The sequence below is a fragment of the Elephantulus edwardii genome, unplaced genomic scaffold, assembly GCF_000299155.1.
Source record: "Elephantulus edwardii isolate Elephantulus edwardi_28Jun2011 unplaced genomic scaffold, EleEdw1.0 scaffold00007, whole genome shotgun sequence".
NCBI lineage: Eukaryota > Metazoa > Chordata > Mammalia > Macroscelidea > Macroscelididae > Elephantulus > Elephantulus edwardii.
The window spans coordinates 31,194,066-31,219,192 of NW_006399757.1; the positions used below are offsets into that span (position 1 = coordinate 31,194,066).

Sequence of the window (25,127 nt, forward strand, 5' to 3'; positions counted from 1 at the left end):
ATAGAGCATGGTTTAGGGCTGTTGTACATAGAGTTGCTATGAGTCGCAAGTGACGGGACATAACAACGACAACAACAACAACATGTGCTTGTTTGGTTACTACAAGTGGTTTGGTGTGTTGTGATGGGGTGTGGGTTTTGGTTTGGTTTTTTTCTTTCTCCCCCCTCCCCCCCATTTGTCCCGTCGAGTTGGATCTGCTGGCACAGGAGGCGGTTGCCCTTCCTTCTCCAGCAGAGCACACTATGGGTGTTGGGTGGTTTTTTTTTTTAATGAGTTCTTTAGTTTGTGATGAAATTTACATACAATGAAATACTCTAAGTGTTCACAGTGAGCTCCAGCAAATACCAACACTTATCAAAACGTACAACAAACATCGCTTTTACCCTAGAGGCAACTGCTGTTCTGATTTAGGTTACTAGATTGTTTTGCCTGTTCTAGGATGTTGTATAAAATGGGGTATGCACTTCTTTAGGGTAAGGCTTCTTCAACTTCCCCTATTGTTTTCCAGATTCATCCAGATTGCATGTATTGGCAGCCCATTCTCTTTCTATTGCTGTATTAGAAATATAATAGTATTTCTAATATTATTCCAGGGAGCTCTAGTGGCAAGAAGCTGTGCTACAATCCCAAAGGCACACGATTCAAGGCCACCATGGGAGAAGGATGGGCAATCTCCTCCCATTCGATTAACTGCCTCTGAAAACCCACTGGAGAGTCAGCTATGCTTTGGTTTCGACTCTGTGGTACACAATAACAACAATATTATTCCACATAAAGGAGCTCTGATTGCCTGGCGGGTAAGGAGTTGTGCTGCCAGCTCAAAGGAGGGCAATTCGAATCTCGCAACTGTTCCATGGAAGAAAGATGAACAGTCTCTTCCTGTGTAATGTACAGTCTCTGAAAACCCACCAGAGGGTCAATCTTTGTCTTCATACACTATACAGATCCTAATCCTGTGTCAGATGTGTGTCTGCGATCTCCTCTTTTTAGAGGAGTGGGGCCCTCGTACTGGATCCTGTTTGTCATTTCCCCCTAAAATGATGCCAGGGATTCTGCTTGGTTTAACACTGCATTTCCAGTTCTTGGGATGTCTACTGGCCTGTAGTAGTAACAAAATAAATATAAATATTTTTTTAAAAAGATGAACAGATGAACTAATTATTAGACCAGTTATAATATTCTAGAACTAAATGACATTAATTATTAGAAGGAAATAAGGTTGTTGTTGTTGTTGTTGTTGTTATGTGCCATCTAGTAGCTTGCAACTCCTAGTGATTCTATAACAAGTGCCAACCTCATTGTCTCCAACACACCTACTCCCACAACCCGAATCACTGAATCGATTCTTCTCATCAAGGGTCTTCCTTTCCTGCGCCGTCCCTCCACTCTCCCAAACATGATGTCCCTCTCCAAGGACTGGTCCCTCCTTGCAACATGTCCAAAGTATGTCAGACGAAGCTTCAGAATCCTTGACTCCAAGGAGCATTCTGGCTTCCCCTCTCCAGGATAAATGTGTTTGTTCTCCTAGCAGTCCATGGTATATTCAACACTCTTCTCCAGCACCACAGCTCAAAGGCATCAATTCTTTTTCTGTCACCCCTATTCACTGTCCAGCTCTCCGATCGCATAGCACGCAACTGCTAAGACAATATCCTAGGTCAGGTGCACCTTAATCTCCAGCCTGATGTTGTTTCTCTTCAGTCCTCTGGAGATGTCCCTGACAGCTGTCTTTCCCAGTACAATTCATGTCTTGATTTCCTGGCTGCTGGTACCAAGAGTGTTGACTGTGGAGCCAAGCAAACTAAAATCGTTAACCATCTCAATCTCTTCACCATCCATACTGATGCTGCCAAGTTGGCCCTGTGGTGAGAATCTTTGTTTTCTTGATGTTGTGCTTCAACTTATATTGAAGGCTACAGTCCTTGACCTTCTGCAGCAAACACTTCAGGTCCTCCTCAGTTTCAGAAAGCAGGGTCGTTTCATCTGCATAATGCAGGTTGTTGATGAATCTTCCACCCATCCTGATGCCACATTCCTCCTCATACAGCCCAGCATCTCAGATGATCTGTTCTGTATACAAATTGAAAAGTATGGAGAGAGAATACATCCCTAATGGATACCTTTCCCAATTTTGAATCATGCAGTGTCTTCTTGCTATGTTCTGATGACTGCCTCTTGGTCCAAATATAGGTTTTGCATAAGCACAGTCAAATGTTCTGGGATTCCCATTCTTCTGAGAGTCAGCCACAGCTTTTGTGATCCACACAGTCAAAAGCCTTTGCTTACTCAATGAAGCACAGATAGACATTCCTCTGGTACTCTCTTCTTTCTGCCAAGATCCATCTAACATTAGCTATAAAATCCCTAGTATCATGATCTCTTCTAAACCCAGCCTGCACATCTGACAGTTCTCTGTTGACATGTTGTTCCAGTCATTTTTGGATAATTTTCAGCGAATCTTGCTTGCGTGTGATATTAATGCTATTGTTCAATAATTTCCACACTCTGTTGGGTCTTCTTTCTTTGGAATGGGAACAAATATAGATCTCTTCCAGTCACTTAGCCAGGTGGCTGTGCTCCAGATTTCTTGGCACAACTTAGTGAGCACCTCCAGGACAGCATCTGTTTGTTGAAATATGTCAATTGGTATGCCGTCAACTCCTGGAGCCTTGTTTTTTGCCAATTCTTTCAAAGCAACTTGAACTTCCTTCTTCATCACCACAGGCTCTTGATCCTCTGTTATTTCATGAAATTCTTCTGTGTCAGCCAATTCCTTCTGATACAGGATCAGTAGCTGGAAAACATGGACTTGGCGACAGAAATGAGGCTAGAGATAGAATGATAGAATTTTTCACATTCAATGATTTATTCATTGCAAATACCTTTTATAAGACACACAAACACAGGCTATACACATGGATTTCACCTGATGGTATGCATAGGAATCAAATCAATTACATTTGTGGAAAGAATAGATGCAGAAGCTCAATATCAGCTATGAAAACCAAGTCAGCTGCTGATTGTGTGACAGACCGCCAATTACTCATATGCAAGTTCAAGCTGAAGTTGAAGAAAATGAAATCAAATCCACAGTAACCAAAATATGACCTTAAAGTCTATCCCACTGGAATTTCAAAATCATCTCAGGAACAGGTTTGAGGCCTTCAGCCCCAATGAGCGTAGACCAAATGAGCTGTGGAATATCAAGAATATCATTGTGAGGAATACAAAAGATCATTACAAAGGCTGAGGAGGAAGGAAAGACCAAGATGGATGTCAGAGGAGACTCTGAATATTGCATTAGAGCACCAAGAAGCCAAAGCTAAAGGAAGAAACCAAGACATTCATGAGCTGAACAGAAAATTTCAAAAGGCAGCTCAGGATGACAAGGCAAGGTATTATAATGAAATGTGCAAAAAGCTCGAGTCAGAAAATCAAAAAGGGCCAAACTTGCTCAGCATTTCTTAAGCTGAAGGAAATAAGGTTACAAAACTTTTTTTTAATAGAAGTAGGAAATAGGAACAAAGTAGAAAGTTTAAGTGTTGTCCTTGAACTGTGAAGTACACTGGGTACAAAGAATGCTGTTTACCTCAGGGGACTGGTCACTCAGGGCAAGCACTGGTGGCATGAATATCTCACGGACTAGCCTAACGTGTCCCCATTATAAACTCACTAGTGCAGGCCACTACTATTGTCTCATTTTCCACATTCTGGGACTATACACTGCTCTGTCTAAGTCATAAATTCTGATTCAACTTACTTGCTAGATTGTTGTTTTGTGCCATTGACTTGGAATTGACCCACAGCTGACCCTCTGGTGAGTTTTCAGAGGCAGTAAATTGCATGGGAGTAAATTGCTCACCTTTTTCCTCAGTAGTGTCTGGTGGATTCGAACTGCATGCCTTTGATTTGGCAGCTCCTTACCCACTAAGGCACTAGAGCCCCCTGCTAGATGATTAGAACTTATCTAATAGTTTCGGATCCTTGAAAACTCTGTGGAGTACAGTTCCACTCTGCACACATGGAGCCCCCATGAATCAAAGTCGACTTGAGAGCAACTAAGAACAATAAAGGGAACTTACTCCTGCCGGTCCCACTGTGCATCAGAGAGTTGGACACTGATTAAGGAGGACAGAAGGAGAATTGATGCCTTTGAGCTTTGGTGTTGGAGAAGAGTATTGAAGGTACCATGGACTGCTAGGAAAACAAACAGATTCATCCTAGAGAGGGTTAAACTGGGCGGCTCCATGGAGGCAAGGATTCTAAGGCTTCGTCTGACATACTTTGGTCATGTTGTAAGGAGAGACCAGTCCTTGGAGAGGGACATCATGCTTGGGAGGGTGGAGGGCAGGCACAGGAGGGGAAGGCCCTCTAGGAGATGGATTGATTCGGTAACTGGGGTAATTGGGATGAGTGTGTCTGAGACAATGAGATTGGCACAGGACAGAACAGAGTTTAGGGCTGTTGTACATAGGATCGCTATGAGTCGCAAGTGACTCGTTGGCACATTACAACAACACCAACAACCTTTAGTTTGGCAGCACAATTCTCAAATTTTAAAATGTTGCAGAGCCAGAATGATTATACAGTGTAAAAATTATCTTAATTTGAATTAAGCTTTCAAAAAATTATGGTTGCTATGCTAAGGAGGGTGTCTGCTTCTAAATTACTGTAATTAATAAATGTTACTGTGCATGCCAATTATAGAAGAGGGGTTGCATAAGACTCATAATTTGTTACTGAATAATGATATTACAGTTACTTAGTTAATTGTGTTATATAACCAATGGAATAGAAATCATTACATGTACCAGCCTTGCTCTCTAAAGGACAGATGTGGGTTTCTATTGCTCCAGTGAAGAATCTGTAGATTGTTAATGAAATATTGTTCTTTGTCTTATCTTGTTCTGTAGGAAAGCCAGCAGAAATCCACCAACGTGGTCTATCAGGCCCACCATGTGAGCAGGAATAAGAGAGGACAGGTGGTTGGAACAAGGGGTGGATTCCGAGGATGTACCGTGTGGCTAACAGGTATACCATGTTCTTGTATACCTACCTACATCTTTTGTTATTAAGGGTTAATATGTGTAATAGGTCCTACTATTCTATAGGGGTTTTTGGTTTGGTTTTTGCATCCTTTTTTTTTTTCACTTGAGAATGAAACTGAAAGCTGAAATAGAAGGCAGAGGTTTTAGGCTTTGTCTGTAGTTTGTTAAACTGCTAGTCTAAGGGCAGTTGGTTCCAATCAACCAGCAGCTTTGTGGACAAAACTACAGGCGTCCCCTCCTGTGAGATTTCCAGTGTGAAAATCTGCTGGAGTGTCAGGTGGGAGATTGCTCCTTCGCAACAACACTGTTGACTCTTCTTTTTCTTCTCCTGGTGAGAAGACTATAATCAAGCTGCTGAACTTCTCTGATTCTCAGTTTTCTCTCTTTGGCATGAGAGACTGGGACAAGTTGGTGGTGACATTCCTTTTAAGCCCTAAGGAATTCCATAATTCTCACATTCGTGTCTAAACACATCTATTGGCAGCTACGCATGGGGCTTTCCTAACTTGACATTGGCGGTCCATCAGCTTTTGAATGTTTAGAGATAGATTTGATTGTTTTCTGATGCTTTTGTTTTCTAGTGAACTATTTCACTCAGTCTAAAAAAGGCATAAGAATCAGTGCAAGAAAGAAGGCTAGTGATTTCCATTAGCCTTTTGATTGTATATTTAAAAAAAAAATAGCTCGGTCCCATTGAGTTGACCAAATGAAACACCGTTTCATTTGTTGTGTCCCTGTGGCCATAGAATGTCAAAGCTAAAGGTTAGTAACAGAGCCTGGGTGAGAACAAGATGCCCTGATATTCTGAGTGGAGGTGGAGGAAGTTGTTCCCTGGGAGCATGAGTGTGACCCAACTGGACTCAAAAGGGAAAACTGAGTTCATTATGGAGACATGACATTTCAAATGGTAAAGAGCCCAGATGCAAATAAACCTTTCTCCACTTATGCACTCATTTTACGCGTCTGCTCCCAACTGCTGATTTGAAGATAAGTTAGCTATCTTTCTAACCTGAATTTGAAAGAATGTGGCAAGCAGGGACCTGCCTTGCATCTTTTCTTGCTGTTTTGAGCTGTTCCCTTTCCTGCCCCAATCAGCCTTATTAATCATCTTATCCTTCTCAACTCTCACCCCCCACCCCACTCCTGTCACCCTCTGTCTTAGTTACCTAGTGTTGCTGTAGATAAATGTTTAAGATGAGTGGCTTTAACAAAAAGAAATTTAGGAAGTTCTTGTGGCACAGTCTGTGGGCTAACCAAAAAACCAAAACAAACCAACCAACAAACAAAAACCTAGACATTTTTTTTCTTACTGGTTTGGAGGCTAAAAGTTCTCACAAATCAGTCTAAAGTGTCAGTTCCTTCTTTGTTGGTCCCCTGAGGCATACTTGGTTACTAGGAATCCTCACACAGCGTCTTACTCTCCCAGCTGATGCATGCCTCTGTGCACTGATACAGCCTCATTAACATAACAGAGAAAACTCTATTTCCAAACAGAATTTTATCCAAAAGCATAAATGTTTGGATATCAACACTCTTTTCACAGGAAAGGAAAAACACAATTTGTAACACCCTCCTTCAACTTCATCTCAGGGCTTCTTGCCTTTGGCTTTCAGGTTTCATTCACCCCCGGACTTCAGCATTAAAACAGCTCTCTCTAGCCAGAAATAAGACAGATGGAGTCAAGGAGTTTATTGGCGTTAAAAGAGGCCATGTTCACCGGTCATTGCTCCTGAAGGGTTTAACCCCAACTCATTCTGAAAGACACAGTTTGTAGCAGTGGGTAAAACACAGCTGTATTCTGCAAGCTTTTCTCTTGGTGTGTGTTTGTTTTTATAAGGTATTTGCTGGTGAAAACAACATTTGGATGGGGGGAAAAACCCTCACAGATTCTAATTTCCATAACATGGAATACTCGTGGAACAAGAGAACTAGAAGAAGAGAAAATAATTACCTTTTTACCCTTATAAATTCAGAAAGGGAAATTTTTCCTAATATTTTTTTAATTATTAAGTTATAGAAGTAGAATACTAGCCAAGAAGAAATTTAATACCTTTAATCCAGTTCCTTGGATTTTAGCCCCAGTTCCACCTATTATCACTGTGTTTAGCCAGCCAATAAATAGACTTCTGCAAGCCCCAATTTCCTTATTTGTAAAAGGAGAGTTGAGGTAATACTTGCTTCATAGAACTGTATTGTTGTTGTTGTTAGATGATGTTAGTAAACTAGACTTGTGGTGATCCTATGAGAACAGATCTGAACCTTCTATTACCCTGCACCATCCTCATCATCTCGATATGCTCTAGTCAGTCACTATGTCAGTCCTTCTTGGTAAGTCTTACTCTCTGTCTCTGACCTTGTACCTCTCCCCGCTTGATGTCTTTTTCCAAAGACTACCCACTCGTGGCAACATGCCCAGGTGAAATGAAGTTTCACTATCTTTGCCTCTAAGGAGCATTCTAGTACCTCCTCCACCTTGGACTTGTTTGTTCCTTTTTTTTTTAACCGCAAAAATTTGAGGTTTTTTCAAAGAGCTGAAAGTTCATAGTGAAAATGGCCTTCCTGGCAAGTAATTGTAGATTAAACTCTATGAACACAAAAGGAATGAGGGGTAATAATATGCTAGTAATTACAAAGGCTGCATAGTGGAGGGGACCTGGGGGGAGGGATTGTAAAACAATGAAAGAATTTTTCTTTTACTCTTCCAAGAGGGTAATGTACTATGGGGGAGGATTGGGAGGGGAGAAAAGTGCAACAAGGAATGAATGGAAATCCAAAGTGTCTGTAAATTCTCATTGAAATTAATAATGTTGTTGTTGTTATGTGCCATCGAGTCGCTTGCGACTCATAGAAACCCTATGTACAATAGCCCTAAACTCTGCTCTCTCCTGTGCCAGTCACACTGTCTCAGATACACCCATCTCGATTACCCCAGTCACTAAATCAATCCACCTCATAGAGGGCCTTCCCCACCTGCACTGTCCCTCCACCCTACCAAGCATGATGTCCTTCTCCAAGGACCGGTCCCTCCTTAACAACATGTCCAAAGTATGTTAGACGGAGCCTCAGAATCCTTGCCTCCAAGGAGCAGCCCGGTTTAACCCTTTCCAGGGTGAATCTGTTTGTTTTCCTATCAGTCCATGGTACCCTCAGTAATCTTCTCCAGCACCACAGCTCAAAGGTATCAATTCTTCTTCTATCCTCCTTAGTCATTGTCCAACTCTCTGATGCATAACAAGTGATAGCAAAGACCATGGCCTGTATCAGACATACCTTAGTCTGCAGAGAGACACCATTGTTCTTCAGTACTTTGGAGAGGTCCCTAACAGCAGACTTTCTCATGGCAATCCATCTTTTAATTTCCTGGCTACTGGTGCCAAGAGTGTTGACTGTGGAGCCAATCAAACTAAAGCTGTGAACAATCTCAATCTCTTCACCATCCATCCTGATGCTGCCAATTGGTCCAGTGGTGAGAATCTTTGTCTTCTTGACATTGAGCTTCAATCCATACTGGAGGCTGCAGTCCTTGACCCTCTGCAGCAAGCACTTCAGGTCCTCCTCAGTTTCAGCAAGCAGGGTTGTGTCATCTGCATAACGCAGACTGTTGATAGATCTTCCACCAACCTTGACCCCACATTTCTCCTCATAGAGCCCAAAGTAAAGAAAACTTAAAGACAACAAGAAAAATTGGGAAAACTTATTGCCCAAGAGTCCATTTCAACCCATAGCAATCCTCTGCTGGGCTTCTTTTCTGGTTTTTGGTTGTTTTTTTTTAATTTATATGTTAATGAAAGTTTATAGAGAACTTGGGTTTCCATTTATTCATTGTTACACATTTTCCTCCTTGCCCACCCCCTCCTCCAGTTTGCTTTTCTCTTTGAAAAAACAAAATCTTTCATTTTTGTACAATCTCCAACCCCTACCCCTGTCCACTTTTCAGCTTTTATTCTGGACTGTTGTCATGCAAATAATATCTGATCATATATTCCTTTAAGCATTTCTATTCCTCATCTCTTCCAATGCAGTATACATTATTTAACTCCTCTTTTCTTAGTTTCCGCCCAACCCTCATGTCAGTCCTGTTTTAGAACAGTGGCATTATGCAATATTTATTTTTTTTGTGACAGAGATATTTCACTCAGCATAATGTCCTCCAGGGTTACTCATTTTGTATAATATTTCATGAATTCCTTGTTTTTCAGTGCTGCATAGTATTCCATTGTGTGAATATACTAGAGCTTCTCTAGCCATTCGTTTGTTGATGGACACTTGAGTTGTTTCCATCTCTTTGCTATTGTGAACATACTCTGTCATCTTTATTCATTGTCCAACTTTCAGATGCATAGGAAGTAATTGAAAAGACCATGGCTTGGATCAGGTACACCTTACTCTTTAAACTAACATCCTTGTCCATTAGTACTTTAGAGATTAGGACTAAATTAAATAGAGCATCCGTGCACTTAGCACAGACCACACACAACCCCCACCGAGTCAGATAAAGCTCTCAGTAAAGATAGCCTCTGTGTAGTGAAATAAGCACACCAAGGATCGAGGTTGATACAGTTCTGTGATTTAGCCCTTAGTTTCCTTAGAGCTGAAGCAAAATTGAAGAAAAGGCTTTAACTTTCTTACTTTCTGGTGTGAAAAAGCGTACTGGGATTTCAGAAGGTGAGTTTTTCTTCTCTCGTCCTAAGTTCTAAGAGGAATTACCACCTAAATCTTTATTTAAATGAAATTGAATATCAAAAGAACATAACAAACAATATCTTCAAGGGTTAGCAGAGATGACCTGCCTGCTCGTTCTTCACATAGCCTTTTCTCTAATGATCCTCTGTCAAGGCCAAGAATATGGCTTTGAAGCATTATTAAAAACATAGAAACTATTTGTTTTCCTTTATTATACCACTCCCCACCTAAGTGTCCTTTCTTCCTATTTCTATCTAGTTCCCTTTGCTGCCTGCTATCTCCTCTGCATTAACCTGTTGGCATTCTTCTCTTCATTCCCCCTACAATTTCCCTTCTCATGTCCTGGTGCTGTCTCAGAATGACTTTGCCTGATGGAATATTCTTCAGATTCAGAGAGCTTTAGGATAATCAACTTTTTAGAGTACTTATTTTCCAGAGTAATTTAAAAATTGAACTCTTACATTATTTTGGCTAGTGGCTTAGGTTCTCCCTTACATAGAAATGCTGTGTGTTCCCAGTAAATTGACTATGAACCGTTGATGAGAGGCACACAGGAACTCTAGTTTCATACAAGGACTAAATACTTATGTATGTGTAGAAATTCTGAAGGCACTCTCAGCCTAATTCTGGATGACTCTTTGGCTTCAACTTTTGAGACTTTTTTTAAAAAGACAAAACAAAAACTCTTGAAGCCAAAGGATATAACGTGGACTAAGCTATCGGTTGTTGGGTGGAATACAGTTCCCACTCTACTCCAGTTGATCACTGTCATGAGGAAGTAGGAAGTCACTGTATGCAGATCTTATGATCTTACAAGAAAAGCTAGAGTCTGCATTCTTAGGCAGAACTTTCTAATATTTAAGACACAAGAACTCATTGCTGACCCTCTTAGCTGACCCCCCATTCCCATCCAAGTGGGTTTTCAGAGGCTGTTACAAATCACGTGGAAGAAGCCTGCCTATAATGCCTCTGTGGCACCACTCACGGATTCTAACTGCCAGAGAAATTCCCTTTTTGACTTAGCAGCATGATGCCCTACTGACTACTCTGAAAACCCACCAGAGATCAGCTGTGAGTCCCTGGTGACACAATGGCAATGAACAACAAATTGTAAATAGAAAACTGTTAAACAACAAATGTTGTATTGCATATGTTTAACACATAGAAAAGATTTTTATTAAAAAATTGTTTTAAAAAATTAGTACATACAAAACAACACATAGAGGACCCCAGCTGGCATCTCTTATGTCAGATCTCTGTTTGCTGTAAAAGACCGTAATTTTGCTTTGAAAATCCACTTGCTTTAAACACAAGCTCTAGTGGGCCTGTGCTACAATCCCAAAGGCATGATGTTCGAATCCACCAGCTGCTCCACAGGAGAAGAACGAGTAATCTCCTTCTGTGTGACTCACTGCCTCTGAAAAGCCCCTAGAGGGTCAGCTGTGGATGGGTCCTGGCTCCACAGCACATAACAATAACTGGCTTTGAAAGGCTACAATCCTATTGAGGTAAATTGAAACTAATTATATACATGTGTTGATTTCTACTCATGGTGACCCTCCAGCAAGTTTTTAAGGCTCTAAATCTTTATGGAGGGCAGCCACCCATCTTTCTCCCACAGAACAGCTGGTAGACTTGACCCACCAACATTTCAGTTAGCAGCCACCAGGGCTACTTGAAGACGAATAGCTACTTCAAAAATAAAACAGACCCAAGTAATTGACTTGCCGTTATGCTTTTTCTAGATTTCATTGCTTTTTATTTGGCTGCTGACGGTTTGTTGTTGTTAGTTGCTGCTGAGTCGATTGTGAAGAGTGGTGGCCCTTGTGTGTAGAATAGACCTGCTCCATGAGCTTCAAATATTAAGTGCTGGACTAGTGGCCCACAGGTTGGTAGTTTAGATCTATTCAGCATCACTTCTGGTCAGTCTGCTTCCTAAGGGTCAAGCCATGAAAACTCTATGAAGCAGTTGTACTTTGCAGACATGGATTCCCTATGACTTGGAATCAACTTGACTGCAACTAACAACAACAAATGAAGGATTGTTTACCCTGGGCCAGATGACAATTTCTCATCTTAAACAGTCAGGGGCAATGTCCATCTCTCTTGCCTGCTCTAAACACAGGTCTCTCTGGTGCGGGGAAAACGACAATAAGTTTTGCCCTGGAAGAGTACCTCGTCTCCCATGCCATCCCTTGTTATTCCCTGGATGGGGACAATGTCCGTCACGGCCTGAACAAAAACCTGGGATTCTCTCCTGGGGACAGAGAAGAAAATATCCGCCGGATTGCTGAGGTGGCCAAGCTGTTTGCAGACGCTGGTCTGGTCTGCATCACCAGCTTCATTTCTCCTTTTGCAAAGGTAAAGTGATTGAGCCCTTCCCATGATTCCCATGCCCAGCAGGACTGCTCTCTCCACGGGGCCCACAGAGATGGGGGGAGCAAAAGGAATGTCATTTCCCCCCACTTCTTCTTCCTTTTCTCCCTCATTTCCTCTATTTCATACTGGTTATATAAAGTGAGTTCCTTCATTTCCGTAGGCCAGAGCATAAACCTTTTCATGTGCACGATTATAAAGCGCATTTGGCCAGAGTTGAAAGGAGGCAAAAGTTAAACAAGAACCATGCAACAACTTGGCAGTTTCAATTCTCCACGTTCTCTGTAGGAGCACAGTGTTTAGTTCTAGAAAGAAAAAGAACCATTTGCTGCCAAAGTGGCTGGGTTCTGCATGTTGTTGTGTTGAAGTCGCTAAGGCTGGGTTTTCCTAATCTTGTTTCGACACAGGAAAAGTCTGTGGACGACAAGTATACATGCTTTGAACACATTCCTTGAATAGAATGCTCCTTGAGAGCTATGTTTATGAGAGCAATAGCTCTGAACTTTGTTGAAAGGACCAGATTACCACGGCCTCTGCAGGGTTAGCAAACCCCAAGTGTGATCTTAAAGCTACTGAATACTAGAGGATAGCATTGTGTTTCAGAATTCCCTTTGAGGCGCCTTCTAACAGGCTCGGCATCTTTTCCAGGATCGTGAGAATGCCCGCAAAATCCACGAGTCAGCGGGACTGCCATTCTTTGAAATATTTGTAGATGCACCGCTCAACATTTGCGAAAGCAGAGACGTGAAAGGCCTCTACAAACGGGCCCGAGCAGGGGAGATTAAAGGTACTGGAAGCGGCTGGTGGCACTTCTACCAGTCACTTCTGCTCTGCGCCTTCCTTCTTCCGCCCCCAGAAATCAGTTTGAAGCTTCTAACGGTGTGAATCCAAGCCTGCACAAAGTTTTCAAAAGCTGTTTTCCAGAGTTGAATGTAACATAACATACATTTTTATCAGATTCTAATGCATTCAACATGTCCATGGTTTGTTGAAATGTGAGCCCATATTTTTAAAGCTTCTCAGCCGAAAGCAATATAATTCAGAGAACCAAAATGGATATGTATATATGAATGTTCACAAAATGGTGCTGCCGAGGTTTTTACATCATCTTTTTTCAATTCTAATCAGCTGCAGGGGGCCTGGACTTAGCTAACCAGGTTTTTTCAATAACATAAAGCTTTCGATATTTCATAACGTGAAGCTGCCTGTTTTCTCACCTATGACTCGAGGTCAAAGATTATTTTTTTTTACTTTTTCTATTATAGTCTGAATTCTCAGTTTAACAGATTATTTCAGCAGGTGTTATGCTTTATTGATTTAAAGCCTGTTCTGCCCCTTTGCCTTATTGCGTCAAAGCAAGATGGGTCACCAGCTGCTCGACCGGAGTCACATGCAAAAATTTGGCCAGGCTTCCTATTATTGCCATGTGTGTTCACACTGGCACAGTGATTCGGAAACATGACCTCCGAATACGTCGTGCATGTACACAGGATAGAGGAGTCGTTAAGTTGGGTTAAAGAAGCAACTCTGGAGCCCTAAGGGTAAGGAGTTGTGCTACCAACTCAGAGACAGGTGGTTTGAATCCATTAGTGAGAAAAGGTGGCAAACACGTTCTGTGTCATTTACAACCTCTGAAAACCTCAGCTCCGAGTTCATTCCTTCTTAGTGCATAATAATAACAAATGGCTCAAATCGTTAAATATTTAGCTGCTAATCAACAGTTCAGACCCAACTAGCTGCCCCCTAGGAGAAAAAATATGGAACTCTGTTCCACTACCTGCTTCCCTAGAAAACCCTATGGGGCAGTTCTGTCTGTCACGCTGGGTAGAATAGACTCAAACACATCCAACAAGAAGTGACCATCCTAAATGGACTGCTCCAATGCAATTAAAGAAATGATGCAAGCTCTTTGTGCAGAGCATTTAAAAAATTTTAATTAAGTGGCAAGAAGCTGCACTGCAATCACAGAGGCGCACAGTTCGAATCCACCAGATGCTCTACCAGGGAAGAGGGACAATCACCTCCTGTACCAGTCAGATCTGATTTGATGGTACACACACAAAAAAAATAATAAAATTAAAAAAGAGAAAAAAATCTTTAAAAAAAAATAGAAACAGGGATTGCTCTGCCTGCAAAGATTTGACTTTCATGCTTATTGTTGTTTGCAGGGTTTACTGGTATTGATTCTGATTATGAGAAACCTGAAACCCCGGAGCTTGTGCTTAAAACCAACTTGTCCTCCGTGATTGACTGTGTCCATCAGGTAGTGGAGCTTCTGCAGGAACAGGTGCGTGAGGTTGTCCTTTCCCTTTAGAGAAAATAGTTACTGAGGTGACAACTTACCATCTGTTCTTTGAAGTGTTCTTTTTATAACTGTCATTTCAAGTTGTTACCATTTGTGCCTCATTTCAGAATATTGTGCCCCATACTACAATCAAAGGCATACATGAACTCTTTGTGCCAGAAAACAAACTTGACCAAGTTCGAGCTGAGGCTGAGACCCTCCCTTCGTTGTCGATTACTAAGGTAAAAGCATGCAGGAGAAATGAGCTGAATACTGGTCATGACAATCCACTGGAGAATCCCTGAAGAATGCAAATGATTCATGCACTTAGCTGCTAACCAAAAGGTTATATTTATCCTGAGACCCCATGGAAAAAAGGCCTGGTGATCTACTCCAGAATAATCAGCCATTGAGAAACACTCGTGAATCAGAGTTGTACTGTGACTCACGTGGGGTCAGCTCAGCAGCAACTGGCTGGTTTACACATGCATTTACAGTTGTTCTTAATAATAACGAAGGTATGAATAAGGAAACTGCAATGTCAAAAGGGAAAAAAAACTTGCCCCAATTTTTCTTCTTTTCCAATAAAAATCTCTCACAATGAGTTACCACAAGGCAGCTGGTCAATGCCATGCACAGAAACAGCCTGGAAAAGAAATTTCTATATTTTTATAGAAAAAATAATTTATATCATTATACCTTTCTTGGGAGAAATAAAAGCTATCTCCTCTCATACAATTTCTAGCCTTAGAAACCCAATGGAGGGTCACCTCAGAGTCTTCCAAATCATTGGTAATGAGAGATCATTCTACCTTTAGTTATCCTCCAGGACAGTCTTCAGACAATTATTTGTGGCAACAGCTAAGGGATACAGTTTATTTAGAATGCAGGTACTTCTGAGCAATTGAGAATGAATAAAAAGTAACTTTAATCTAAAGTGCTATGAATGCCTTGATCTGTTGTTGTTGTTATGTGCTGTCGAGTGGACTGTGACTCATGGTGTTGTTGTTATGTACCATCGAGTCATTTGCGACTCATAGCAACCCTATGTACAAGAGCTCTAAATGCTGTTCTATCCTGTGCCAACCTAGCCATCTCAAATGCATTTATTCCCACCACTCCAGTCACAGAATTGATCCATCTCATTGAAGGTCTTCCTCTCCTTCACCACCCCTCCACTCTCCCAAACATGATGTCCCTCTCCAAGGACCAGTCCCTCCTTGCAACATGCCCAAAGTATGTCAGACGAAGCCCCAGAATCCCCGACTCCAAGGAGCATTCCGGCTTCATCTTCTCCAGGACGAACCTGTTTGTTCTCCTAGCAGTCCATGTATATTCAACACTCTTCTTGTGACTCATAGTGACCCTATAAAGCAGAGCTGAACCTTGCTCTATCCTGTGCCAGCCTCACTATCTCCTACACACTCAAACCCATTGCTACAGTCATCCATTGAGGAATGGACTTGTACCTGCCCCTCCAGTAACTTTCAGAGGTTGACTGTAGAGATGATAGGAAAGACTTCACAGCAGTGACCTATGAGTTAGGTGTTAAAGGATGAACAGCATTTTGCTAGTGGAGTAAAAGATGGGGTTTAACACAGATTTTTTAACAACATGGATATGCCCCCTGCTGAGAAGCAGAAGATGGTGCCCCAAGGGCTAGTTTGCAGAACTTTCAGTATCATGCTAAGAATTTTTCACTTCTTATCTTAAAGACACTGGGTTGCCCAATTCCATCAGTTAGCCAGTACTGACTAACCAGCAGGGAGCTCTGGTGACCTCAGATCCACGCTGTCAACACAAACGCAGGCAGTTCAAATTTGTCAGCTGCTCCAGAGAGAAAGATGGGTGGGTGGTCTCCTCAAGTGCAATTTACAGTCCCTGAAAATGCACTTGAGTGTCAGCTTTTAGTCAGTTCCAACTCGGCAGCGGTGAGTAGAAAGAGTAATTTTTTATGGGATAAAAATGAATAAGCAACTCATTGTAAAACGCAGTTGCAGAAGATCATTATAGCATAAAGTGTGCCAATAAGTCATTTAAAATCTTTTTACCACTCTCTCATAAGAAGGTTCTAGACTAAAGCCTTTCTGGCCTTTGCATCAGCATAACGTATGGGAATACTTAAAACACAGATTCTATTCTTACTGCCCTATCAGCTGAACAAGATAGGACTGCCCCGCGCCAGGCGCCTGAAAAGCAGAACTTAGGAAACTATTCACTTGTCTTTCCTGTTTTGCAGCTGGATCTCCAGTGGGTCCAAGTTTTGAGCGAAGGCTGGGCCACTCCTCTGAAGGGGTTCATGCGGGAGAAGGAGTATTTGCAGGTTCTACACTTTGATACGCTCCTAGATGGTATGGTTGTTTGATTTGTTACTCTGTATTATTAGAGGGGAAAACAGAAAAAAACAAACTTTCTCAGAAATCTGCACTACAACAAGAAGTGTTATTACATAGTTCATCAACCTTATGAAAATATTTTAGGTCATTAGGTCCCGTTCTATGATGTGGAAGCTTCCAGTTTTGGGAATGTTTGGTTATTCTTGAAGGAGTATTTAAAATTACAGGAACTGAGAAAGGATGTTTTTCCCTGCGTACCAAACCAAGAGATGTTTAAATCTGTTCCCTTCCTCCCACCCTTTGCTGCCCTTGATGTTCATAAGTCACCAAACAGAAGCATTCTTGCTCTCTCCACCAGAGAATCATCAGGGCCCTCAGAACTGATGAGCTCAGCACACGCTCTAGGTTCCTAACAGAGACAAGCATTGCAGTAACTACTTCCTTTGGTGGATGCTGATGCCACAATGCCCTTACCCAAAACACAGTGGGGTGGCTTCACCCACTCAGCTCTAACAGGGGTGCCTTAAGGGAACTGTCCAAGTCCAAGCTGGGTGGCTGCTACAAAATTGACCTGGTTAAGGACAGAAGCATGTTTTCTTCAGAAAACTTCCTTTCTATAATCATGTCCTTCCTAGAACTGCCTGAGGTTATCAAATGCAATTAGGCTATTTAAAAAATCTTAGGGGACCTCTGCAAAGAAATGGGGGTGGGGGTGGAGTTACGCTGAATTTCTAATATTAAGCAAGGCTCCAATCTTTTGGGAAGCAAAATCAGATGTTCTTTCTTGGAAAAGATGAGGTTGCTTTGGCTTTGTGCCTCTGCCTAGAAAGTGGAATTTCAAGCCAGAATCAGAGCTCAAAGCCTGGTAAAAATGGGCCCTCTTCCCATACTCCACTGCTGCACTTGATAGTGTCCCATGAGTTGAGATCTGATTTCTCACTTTAAATAGCATTCCAGAAAGACTCTTTGTTTCCTTGTAGCTTAACAATAAGTTATTCGTTTCAATATGGCACTTCCTTATGTGTACTGCGTTGTATCTGGTAGTATGCATTCAAGCCACACAAATATATGTATGAATTCTATCTATGTAGTGATTCTGGGATGCATAAATATTTCAGAGCATTTTGTTTCTATACTTTAGCTTAAAGACTGGCTTGGAGAGACTTTGGAAGTGGTCTTAACAGCACATGTTTGCCAGGGCCAACTTCTTGCTAATATTGGAGGGGCTATTGACATAATTATTTTACAAACTGATAGGCCTCTAAGCAGAGCTCTCAGACTACCTTGAACCATAGTTGTTGTTGTTTTAAAAAATCTGATTTCACCCGGCTATTGCGGTCATAGAGATCTAAAAATAGCAGTAACAAAGAACTCAGTATGTTTGTGTACTGTATGTTTAAAATTTCACAATTAGAATTTGTTCCTTACCATTGTTGCTTTAAAATTATTTTTTTTAAAAAGATTATTTTAGTGGAGAGCTGAAAACATGTTTCTTAATTGTGTTTGTATTTCTCTAGGCATGGTCCTTCCTGGTATGTACTTTGACAACTTTCCGAGTAGTTATATTGTTATAATTAGATATGTTGCGTTAATTAGGAATGGCCAAGAATGTAACTCAAAGCAATCTAAATTAACCAGTTGAAATTGGTAACCAGCTCATGATCCAACCAGTTAGAAAACTACATTTACTATAGTTTGTGCCAAAATTATATTTGTTGATTGGACTTTAAATAAATAGGAAATATCTAAATAAGATGCCACTGTTGCTTATAATGTGGCACTTGGCTGACAAAAGTAAATTTGCTTCTAAAGTATTGTTCCACGTTCTCTCCCTGACATTCTTTAAATTTATGGTCCTTTCCACTGACTTCTACCATTGGATTGAGAGGTCTTTCTCACAAAACTGGAAGTTTGAGGGTTTTTTTCCTCTTTATTGAGTTTACAAAACACTTCAAATTGATCAAAAGAAATCAACTTAGATGCATCTGGTTGGATTGTGCATGATTTTCCTTCATTTGTTTGCAAAATGTGATTATGCATGAGTTTAATTTCAAGCTATTGCAATAGATAGTTGTGGAACTGGGAATAAGCATACCCTTGCTGTGACTGTACAATTCTGCGTTGTACCAGGATGAAAAGGTAAAATTCATTAATCTTTGGTATTGTTTTCTTCCACTAAAAAGCCTAGTTAATAATAAAAGAAAAACAACAACAAAGCCAAGCTTATGAACTGCCTTATGGTCCAGCAATCCCACTGATAGGTGTATACCCCAAAGATTTGAAAGCAGAGACTCCAAAGAGAGACTCACTCTCCAGTATTCTCTGTAGCACTATTCAGAATAGCTGAAAGGTACAAACAACCTGAACGTCCATCAACTATTAAAGACACAAACAAAATATGGTACACACATACCGTGGAATACCAGTCAGCCAGGAGGAGAAGTGAAGTCCTGATACATGTGGCAGGATGGGGCTTGATTCAAATAAGTCAAGCACAAGATGGCAAATATTGTTTGACTCAACTTACATAAAAAGACAAGAAAAGGCAAATGTATTGACTTCAAAGTTAATGGTGGTGAAAAAATAGCACTGATTATTATATGACTAATTACTGCAATTCTTGTCAAGAATATGTACTCTTATAGAAAGCTGAATTGGTGAAAACTATATGATATATTCAGGGGGAAAGAGAGGAATAGCTGCGTATGTACAGTCAGACACCTTGTGGTAGTTGGTTCCTCGGTTTGGTAGTTTAGAGGCATAATGTCATGGGATCACCCAATTGATTGGCCAGATATTGTGTTTAGTTCTTCTGTTCTACCTCCTAGTTCATTGTGTAGTGCTTAAAGTCTTAAAAGCTTACAAGTGGCCATCTAAAACACAATGGTTCTGTATTTATTGGACACAACAGAAGACTAAGAAAAGTCAGAAAGAGGAGGATTTGAAATGTGATGTTAATTGCCTCCATGAACTGCCTCCTGTCCTATGAGACCAGAAGAACCTGCTCCAATACCATGACTGAACATGGTCGAAGATTCCATAGGAGAATCCTAATCAAAAGGGAATACAATGTAGAACAGAATTTCAAAGCCTTCTGGACTCTTGATTCCCTGGGGCCATGGTGGGTAAAGCAACTGGTGAAACTATTGCCCGTAACAATAGTCACAGATGATTTTTAACCTGTAAAAGTAGCCCCTGAAATCTTAAAATCAAATAATAGTTTAATTTAACTAATAAGGGTGAAAAATTGCAATATGCTTTCTTAAGAATTGTGTGGGATCAGATTGACAACAGTAACTTGAAAAATTAGATAGGAATCTTAAGGGGTGATACATTTATGTACAGTGGGGGAGATCCACTCAGAAAAGGAGAGTGAGAATGAGTTATACAACTTGAAGGATGTAAGGAGTCACTAAATTGAAACTGTTAAGGGGGGAAGAAACTATTGAGTTGGTGTGTATTTTGCTGTATATATATCCTCAGCAATAACCAAATAGATGACATTTTTAAAAAATTCTAGTTAAGCAATAAAAAGCCATTTATTTCTTGTATAGTTGTTGATGTTGTTGTTATGTGCCGTCGAGTCGCCTGCGACTCATAGCGACCCTATTTCTAAATAACAGATAAGCAGATCAAGAAGCCAAAACCAAAATAAAACAAAACAAAAACTCGCTTGAGAATGGTTTAAACCAAAACCAAAGTGGTTAGTTTTAACTGTGGCTAGAAATAACATGATACTTTTCCAAAGTGAGATTAGGAGACAATAAAACCATCAAACTTGGTTCCTGCCAGAGCAGACACACACAAAACAAGAATGAAACAACACAGAACAAGAATAAAAGCCCAAGTCAGTATCCAGAGCCCTGAAGGAAGTTTCCAGACAGGATGAAATCATTGGATAAATTTGTGTGCCAAAGAGTTGATAAAGATGATAGGAACCACCATAAATCTGCTTTTACCTCTGCAGCATTGTAGCCACGGGGGTGTAAAATCAGCTGGCATTATAAATCAGTAGAACCTTTCTTGGTAACATCCCACAGATTAGCTCTTTTCTGGTAACAACCTGCCAGGCAGCAAGTGTAGTTTCCTCATTTCAGATGTTCACTCACGCCAAGGTGAAGGTGAATCAGAGGTTACATTGCAAGAGCCTAGCTGACTGGAGGAGGTAAAGAGGAAGGAAAGAAAGCAAAGGATTCCTTGGATTTCCACTTGGAATGATGGACAAAAGATAGTCCTCCGGGCATGTTGTTGCGGGCTAGGCTTCCTTCAAGCACCTTGCCTCATCTTCCACTTGACGTTCATTTTACTTTCTTTTGGTCAATATACCCGCCCCTGCCACCCCCTCCCCGCAACTAAGGAATCCAACAACATTGCCTTTTCAGCAGCTTGTCCGATGAGCAGGATTTCTAGTTAGACCATCAACATCCTTCGTGGTGCTAGTTGTTAGTAGCTGTTGCCCTTTTCTCAACTAGACTGGAGTGGCTTTGATTCTCTTTAATCATAAATTAAGCGTCCTTGGAGATGCAGCAGTTAAACTGTCTACTAACTAAATCTGTCCAGTGACTCCACCATGAGGACAGAGAGCGTGGTGGGGCTCCCTGATTAAAACAAGCTTGGAAGGAGGAGTGGCATCCACTTCCGTAATAGCTTGCCTCCAGAAACCCTATGAACCTGGAGAGAGGATGAGAGACACCCAAGCTTTGAGGACTCTCCTTCATAGGGTCACTGTAAGTCACCTGCACTTAACAACAACAACAGTGACTCCACCAGAGATGGTAATCTGTTCCTGTAAAGATTTTGCTGTTGTTGTTGTTAGGTGGCTGTCAAGTTGTGTGCTACTCACAGTGACCCTAGGGACAACAGATCTGAAGCGTGCCCTTTCCTGCACTGCCCTCATGATCTCGCCAAGCTCATCCCAGTCACTGTGTCAGTCCACCTCCTTGAGAGCCTTTCTCTATTTTGCTGACATACCTTTTCCAGCATTATGTCTTATTCCAAGGATGGGTCCCTCCTGACAACATCCCCAAACATATGAGACTATGTGGTTGTGCTTCCTCCAAGACAGATTCATCTGTTCATTTGGCAGTTCATTTGGTATATTCTTTGCCAACATCAAGAGCCAAAGGCACCTAGACTATCTTATGGAGCAGTTGCAGTTTGTTATTCGCTGTGACTATGAGTCAGAATGAACTCAAGGATGCTCAACAGTAACTGTCCTTTTCTCTCCTGTGCATTCAGGTGACATTGTCGTGGGCTAGAGAGATGATTCCAAGTCATAGTTTCCTTAGAGGACAGACTCCCACTGGCCCAGAGGGTTTCAGAGCCTGTAATCTTGACGTGAGCAGGCTGCCAGATCTTTCCTCCTTTGAAATGACTGCTGGATTCAAAATGACAACTTTTTAGCTAGCAGCTGAGTGTTTAGTTCCCGTGCTACACAGCACCGAACAACCATCATAAACTTCCAGTGGTAGTGACCTTTCCAGCCTGCCTCATCCCAGAAGCTTACTACCGTCAGATCCGTCCTGGCTCTTGGCATCTTCCTGTGCAACAGAGAAGAATCTGCAGGATTCTCAGCAGATGATATTTTTTGATATCGAGCTTTTATAAATAAGAAAGCTTTCCCTTAGTTAACATACTTACATTTTTAATATTAAATGTGATAAGATGCTCAATAAGCCCACATGTTTATTAATGTACAGTCCAGTCCAGTTTTGGCCTCTTGAATGCAAATGCTTGCTGTATATTTCTATTTTGATAGGCCAGTGTCAGATTACTAGCTATTTTTAAAAGGTAACTATGTTTGAAATCTTTTTATCATTAGGGCATTACACCTTTTCCAGAACAATTTACAGAAATTGCACAAGGTAACTTTTATCAAATTATGACATTTTAGCAATGTTTTGTTTAGCTGCCATGTTAATTTCTGTTGTAAAAACTATCTTTAGGTAAAACACACACACACACACACAATCAGAAATCTTATTGACGTTAACTTGCTTTAACAAATGTCCAAAGAGATCTTCTTCAGGGGGGGACTTGAACCTCCTACTCTTTGGTTGACAGCTGAGCCTGTTCACCATTTTCATCACCCCTGTCCCCAGAAGTTCACAACCCAGGGAGATACAGATAATTTATTATTCTATTTTTCAAGTGAGGAAACTGAACTTAGAAAAATGGAATGACCCAGGTCATAAGGAAAGGACTCCTGACTTTTTTAGAATATGCCCTGCTCAGGGTGTGGGCTGTTTTATTGCTTATAAACTTGGCAGCAAAAAGTTAATTGAATGAGAAAACCTATTAAAACATTACATTTTGTGCACAGTTGCTTTCTTATGGCTTATAAAACAAAGCAGGAGGCAGGATTTTATGACAGATGAGAAGTCTTTATTGCTGGCAGTTGCTGTTTATATCCGGTGGTACTTTTTAGGTTCTAGTAATGAATAAGTAAACTATCACCAAGATGGATTGAAATAATGACTGCAGCAATGTGTTCAAGTATGTCAGAGATTACAGGCATGGCGCAGGGCAGGACAGGGTTCAGATCTGTTGTCTGTAGAGTCACTCTGAGTGATATTCAAATTGATAACATCAACAATAGTTAACGTATGGAAGGAGCTCTGGTGGAGTAGCATGTTACGTCTTGGACTTCTGACTACATGGTCAGCGGTTCAAATCCAGTAACTGCTACTTTAAAGATTTTTCAGCATCAGAAATGCTATAGAGGGCTACTGTGAGTCGGAATGATGTTGACAAACAGTGGGTTTGGGTAGATCTCGTACTCATGAAGAGTCTTTAAAAGGTGTCAAGTGATATGCCTGGAGAATATGGGTTCTAGAGATTCTGGGGATGGCTCAGACTACTTCTGTTCTCAGAAATAGAACTCAGAACTTGATCTCTACCAGTGGCATCCTAAATGTTTTACATTGAAAGTTGTGTTGCAATAATTTCATTATTCCAAGGTACCTTTCCTCAAATCCGTAAATAGTTTTGTTTCCTCTGGAGTTGAATGTTTTCTTCATTTGCCTGTCTTATGTCCCCTTTTGGGTCTTACACATAGGAAGTTCCCCAGAATTGTCCCAAATATGACTTTATGTTAAATAATTAACTGTGTGCCCCAGTTTTCTCTCTTTTAAGTGCAACTGAGAGATTGACACATTTGTCAGAATGTTAGGGCACCATTACAAAAGAGGGAAGAGGACACAACAGTGTAATTACTGACTTTTATAATATGTGGAATTATTAAGAAATGAGCTATTTCCAGGAAACCAAATTTTAACTTTTGAGCCCCTATATAAAAAACAAGTATTCTTTTTAGCCATTTTTCCAGAAACATTTTTCACCTATTGTCAAAAAAGGAAGACGATTTTTTAAGTGAATATATTTTATGCAATGTAGTATTTTTAATGACTATACTTGGACCAGGAGACAGTCATCAGAACAGAGCAAGGAAACACTGCATGATTCAAAATTGGGAGGGGTATGCTAGGGATGTGTCCTATCTCCAAACCTTTTCATTCTATATGCAGAACTGATTATCTGGGAGGCTGGGATCTAAGAGGAGAAATGTGGCATTAGGATTGGAGGTAGACTCATCAACAATCTGCGTTACGCAGATGATACAACCCTGCTTTGCTGAAACTGAGGAGGACCTGAAGTGCTTGTTGTTTAAGGTCAAGGACTGCAGCCGTCAATATGGATGGAAGCTCAACGTCAAGAGAACAAAGATTCTCACCACTGGACTGATTGGCAGCATCATGATAGATAGTGAAGAGATTGAGATTGTCAACAGCTTTAGTTTGTTTGGCTCCACAGTCAACACTCTTGGTACCAGCAGCCAGGAAATTAAAAGGCGAATTGCATTGGGAAAGTTGGCTGTCAGAGACCTCTCCAAATTACTGAAGAGAAATTATGTCAGTCTGGAGACTAAGGTGCACCTGATCCAGGCCATAGTCTTTACAATTACTTGCTGTGCATCAGAAAGCTGGACATGACTAGGGATGATAGAAGGAAAATTGATGCCTTTGAGCTGTGATGCTGGAGAAGAGTATTGAATATACCCATGGACTGCCAGGAGACTAATCAAGTTTGTCCTAGAGAGAGAAACTAGGCTGCTCCTTGGAGGCAAAAATTCTGAAGCTTCATCTGACATACTTTGGACATGTTGCAATACTTTGGACAGTCCTTGGAGAGGGCCGTCATGCTTGGGAGGGTGAAGGGACGGCTCAAGCGAGGAAGACCCTCGATGAGATGGATTGATTTAGTAACTGGGGTAATGGGGATAGGTGTGTTGGAGACAGTGAGATATCGCGTAGGATAGAGCAGGGTTTAGGGTTACTGTCCATAGGGTAGCTTTTGAGTTGTAGATTATTCGACAGTACGTAACAACAACAAGAACCCATT

At 41.1% G+C, this 25,127-nt stretch overlaps 1 protein-coding gene across 2 annotated transcripts in view; it reads left to right on the plus strand.

The window, feature by feature from the left end:
• PAPSS2 (3'-phosphoadenosine 5'-phosphosulfate synthase 2) overlaps positions 1-25,127 on the plus strand; it is an 86,033-nt gene that overhangs the window by 46,735 nt on the left and 14,171 nt on the right. Inside the window, exons 2-8 of one of the 2 annotated variants that reach the window (XM_006880313.1) lie at positions 4,914-5,031; positions 11,857-12,092; positions 12,756-12,894; positions 14,276-14,394; positions 14,520-14,633; positions 16,631-16,742; positions 18,245-18,259. In XM_006880313.1, the coding sequence (XP_006880375.1) occupies positions 4,914-5,031; positions 11,857-12,092; positions 12,756-12,894; positions 14,276-14,394; positions 14,520-14,633; positions 16,631-16,742; positions 18,245-18,259 (853 nt within the window). The remainder of the gene's footprint in view (positions 1-4,913; positions 5,032-11,856; positions 12,093-12,755; positions 12,895-14,275; positions 14,395-14,519; positions 14,634-16,630; positions 16,743-18,244; positions 18,260-25,127) is intronic. The other variant, XM_006880314.1, reaches the window with a different exon arrangement.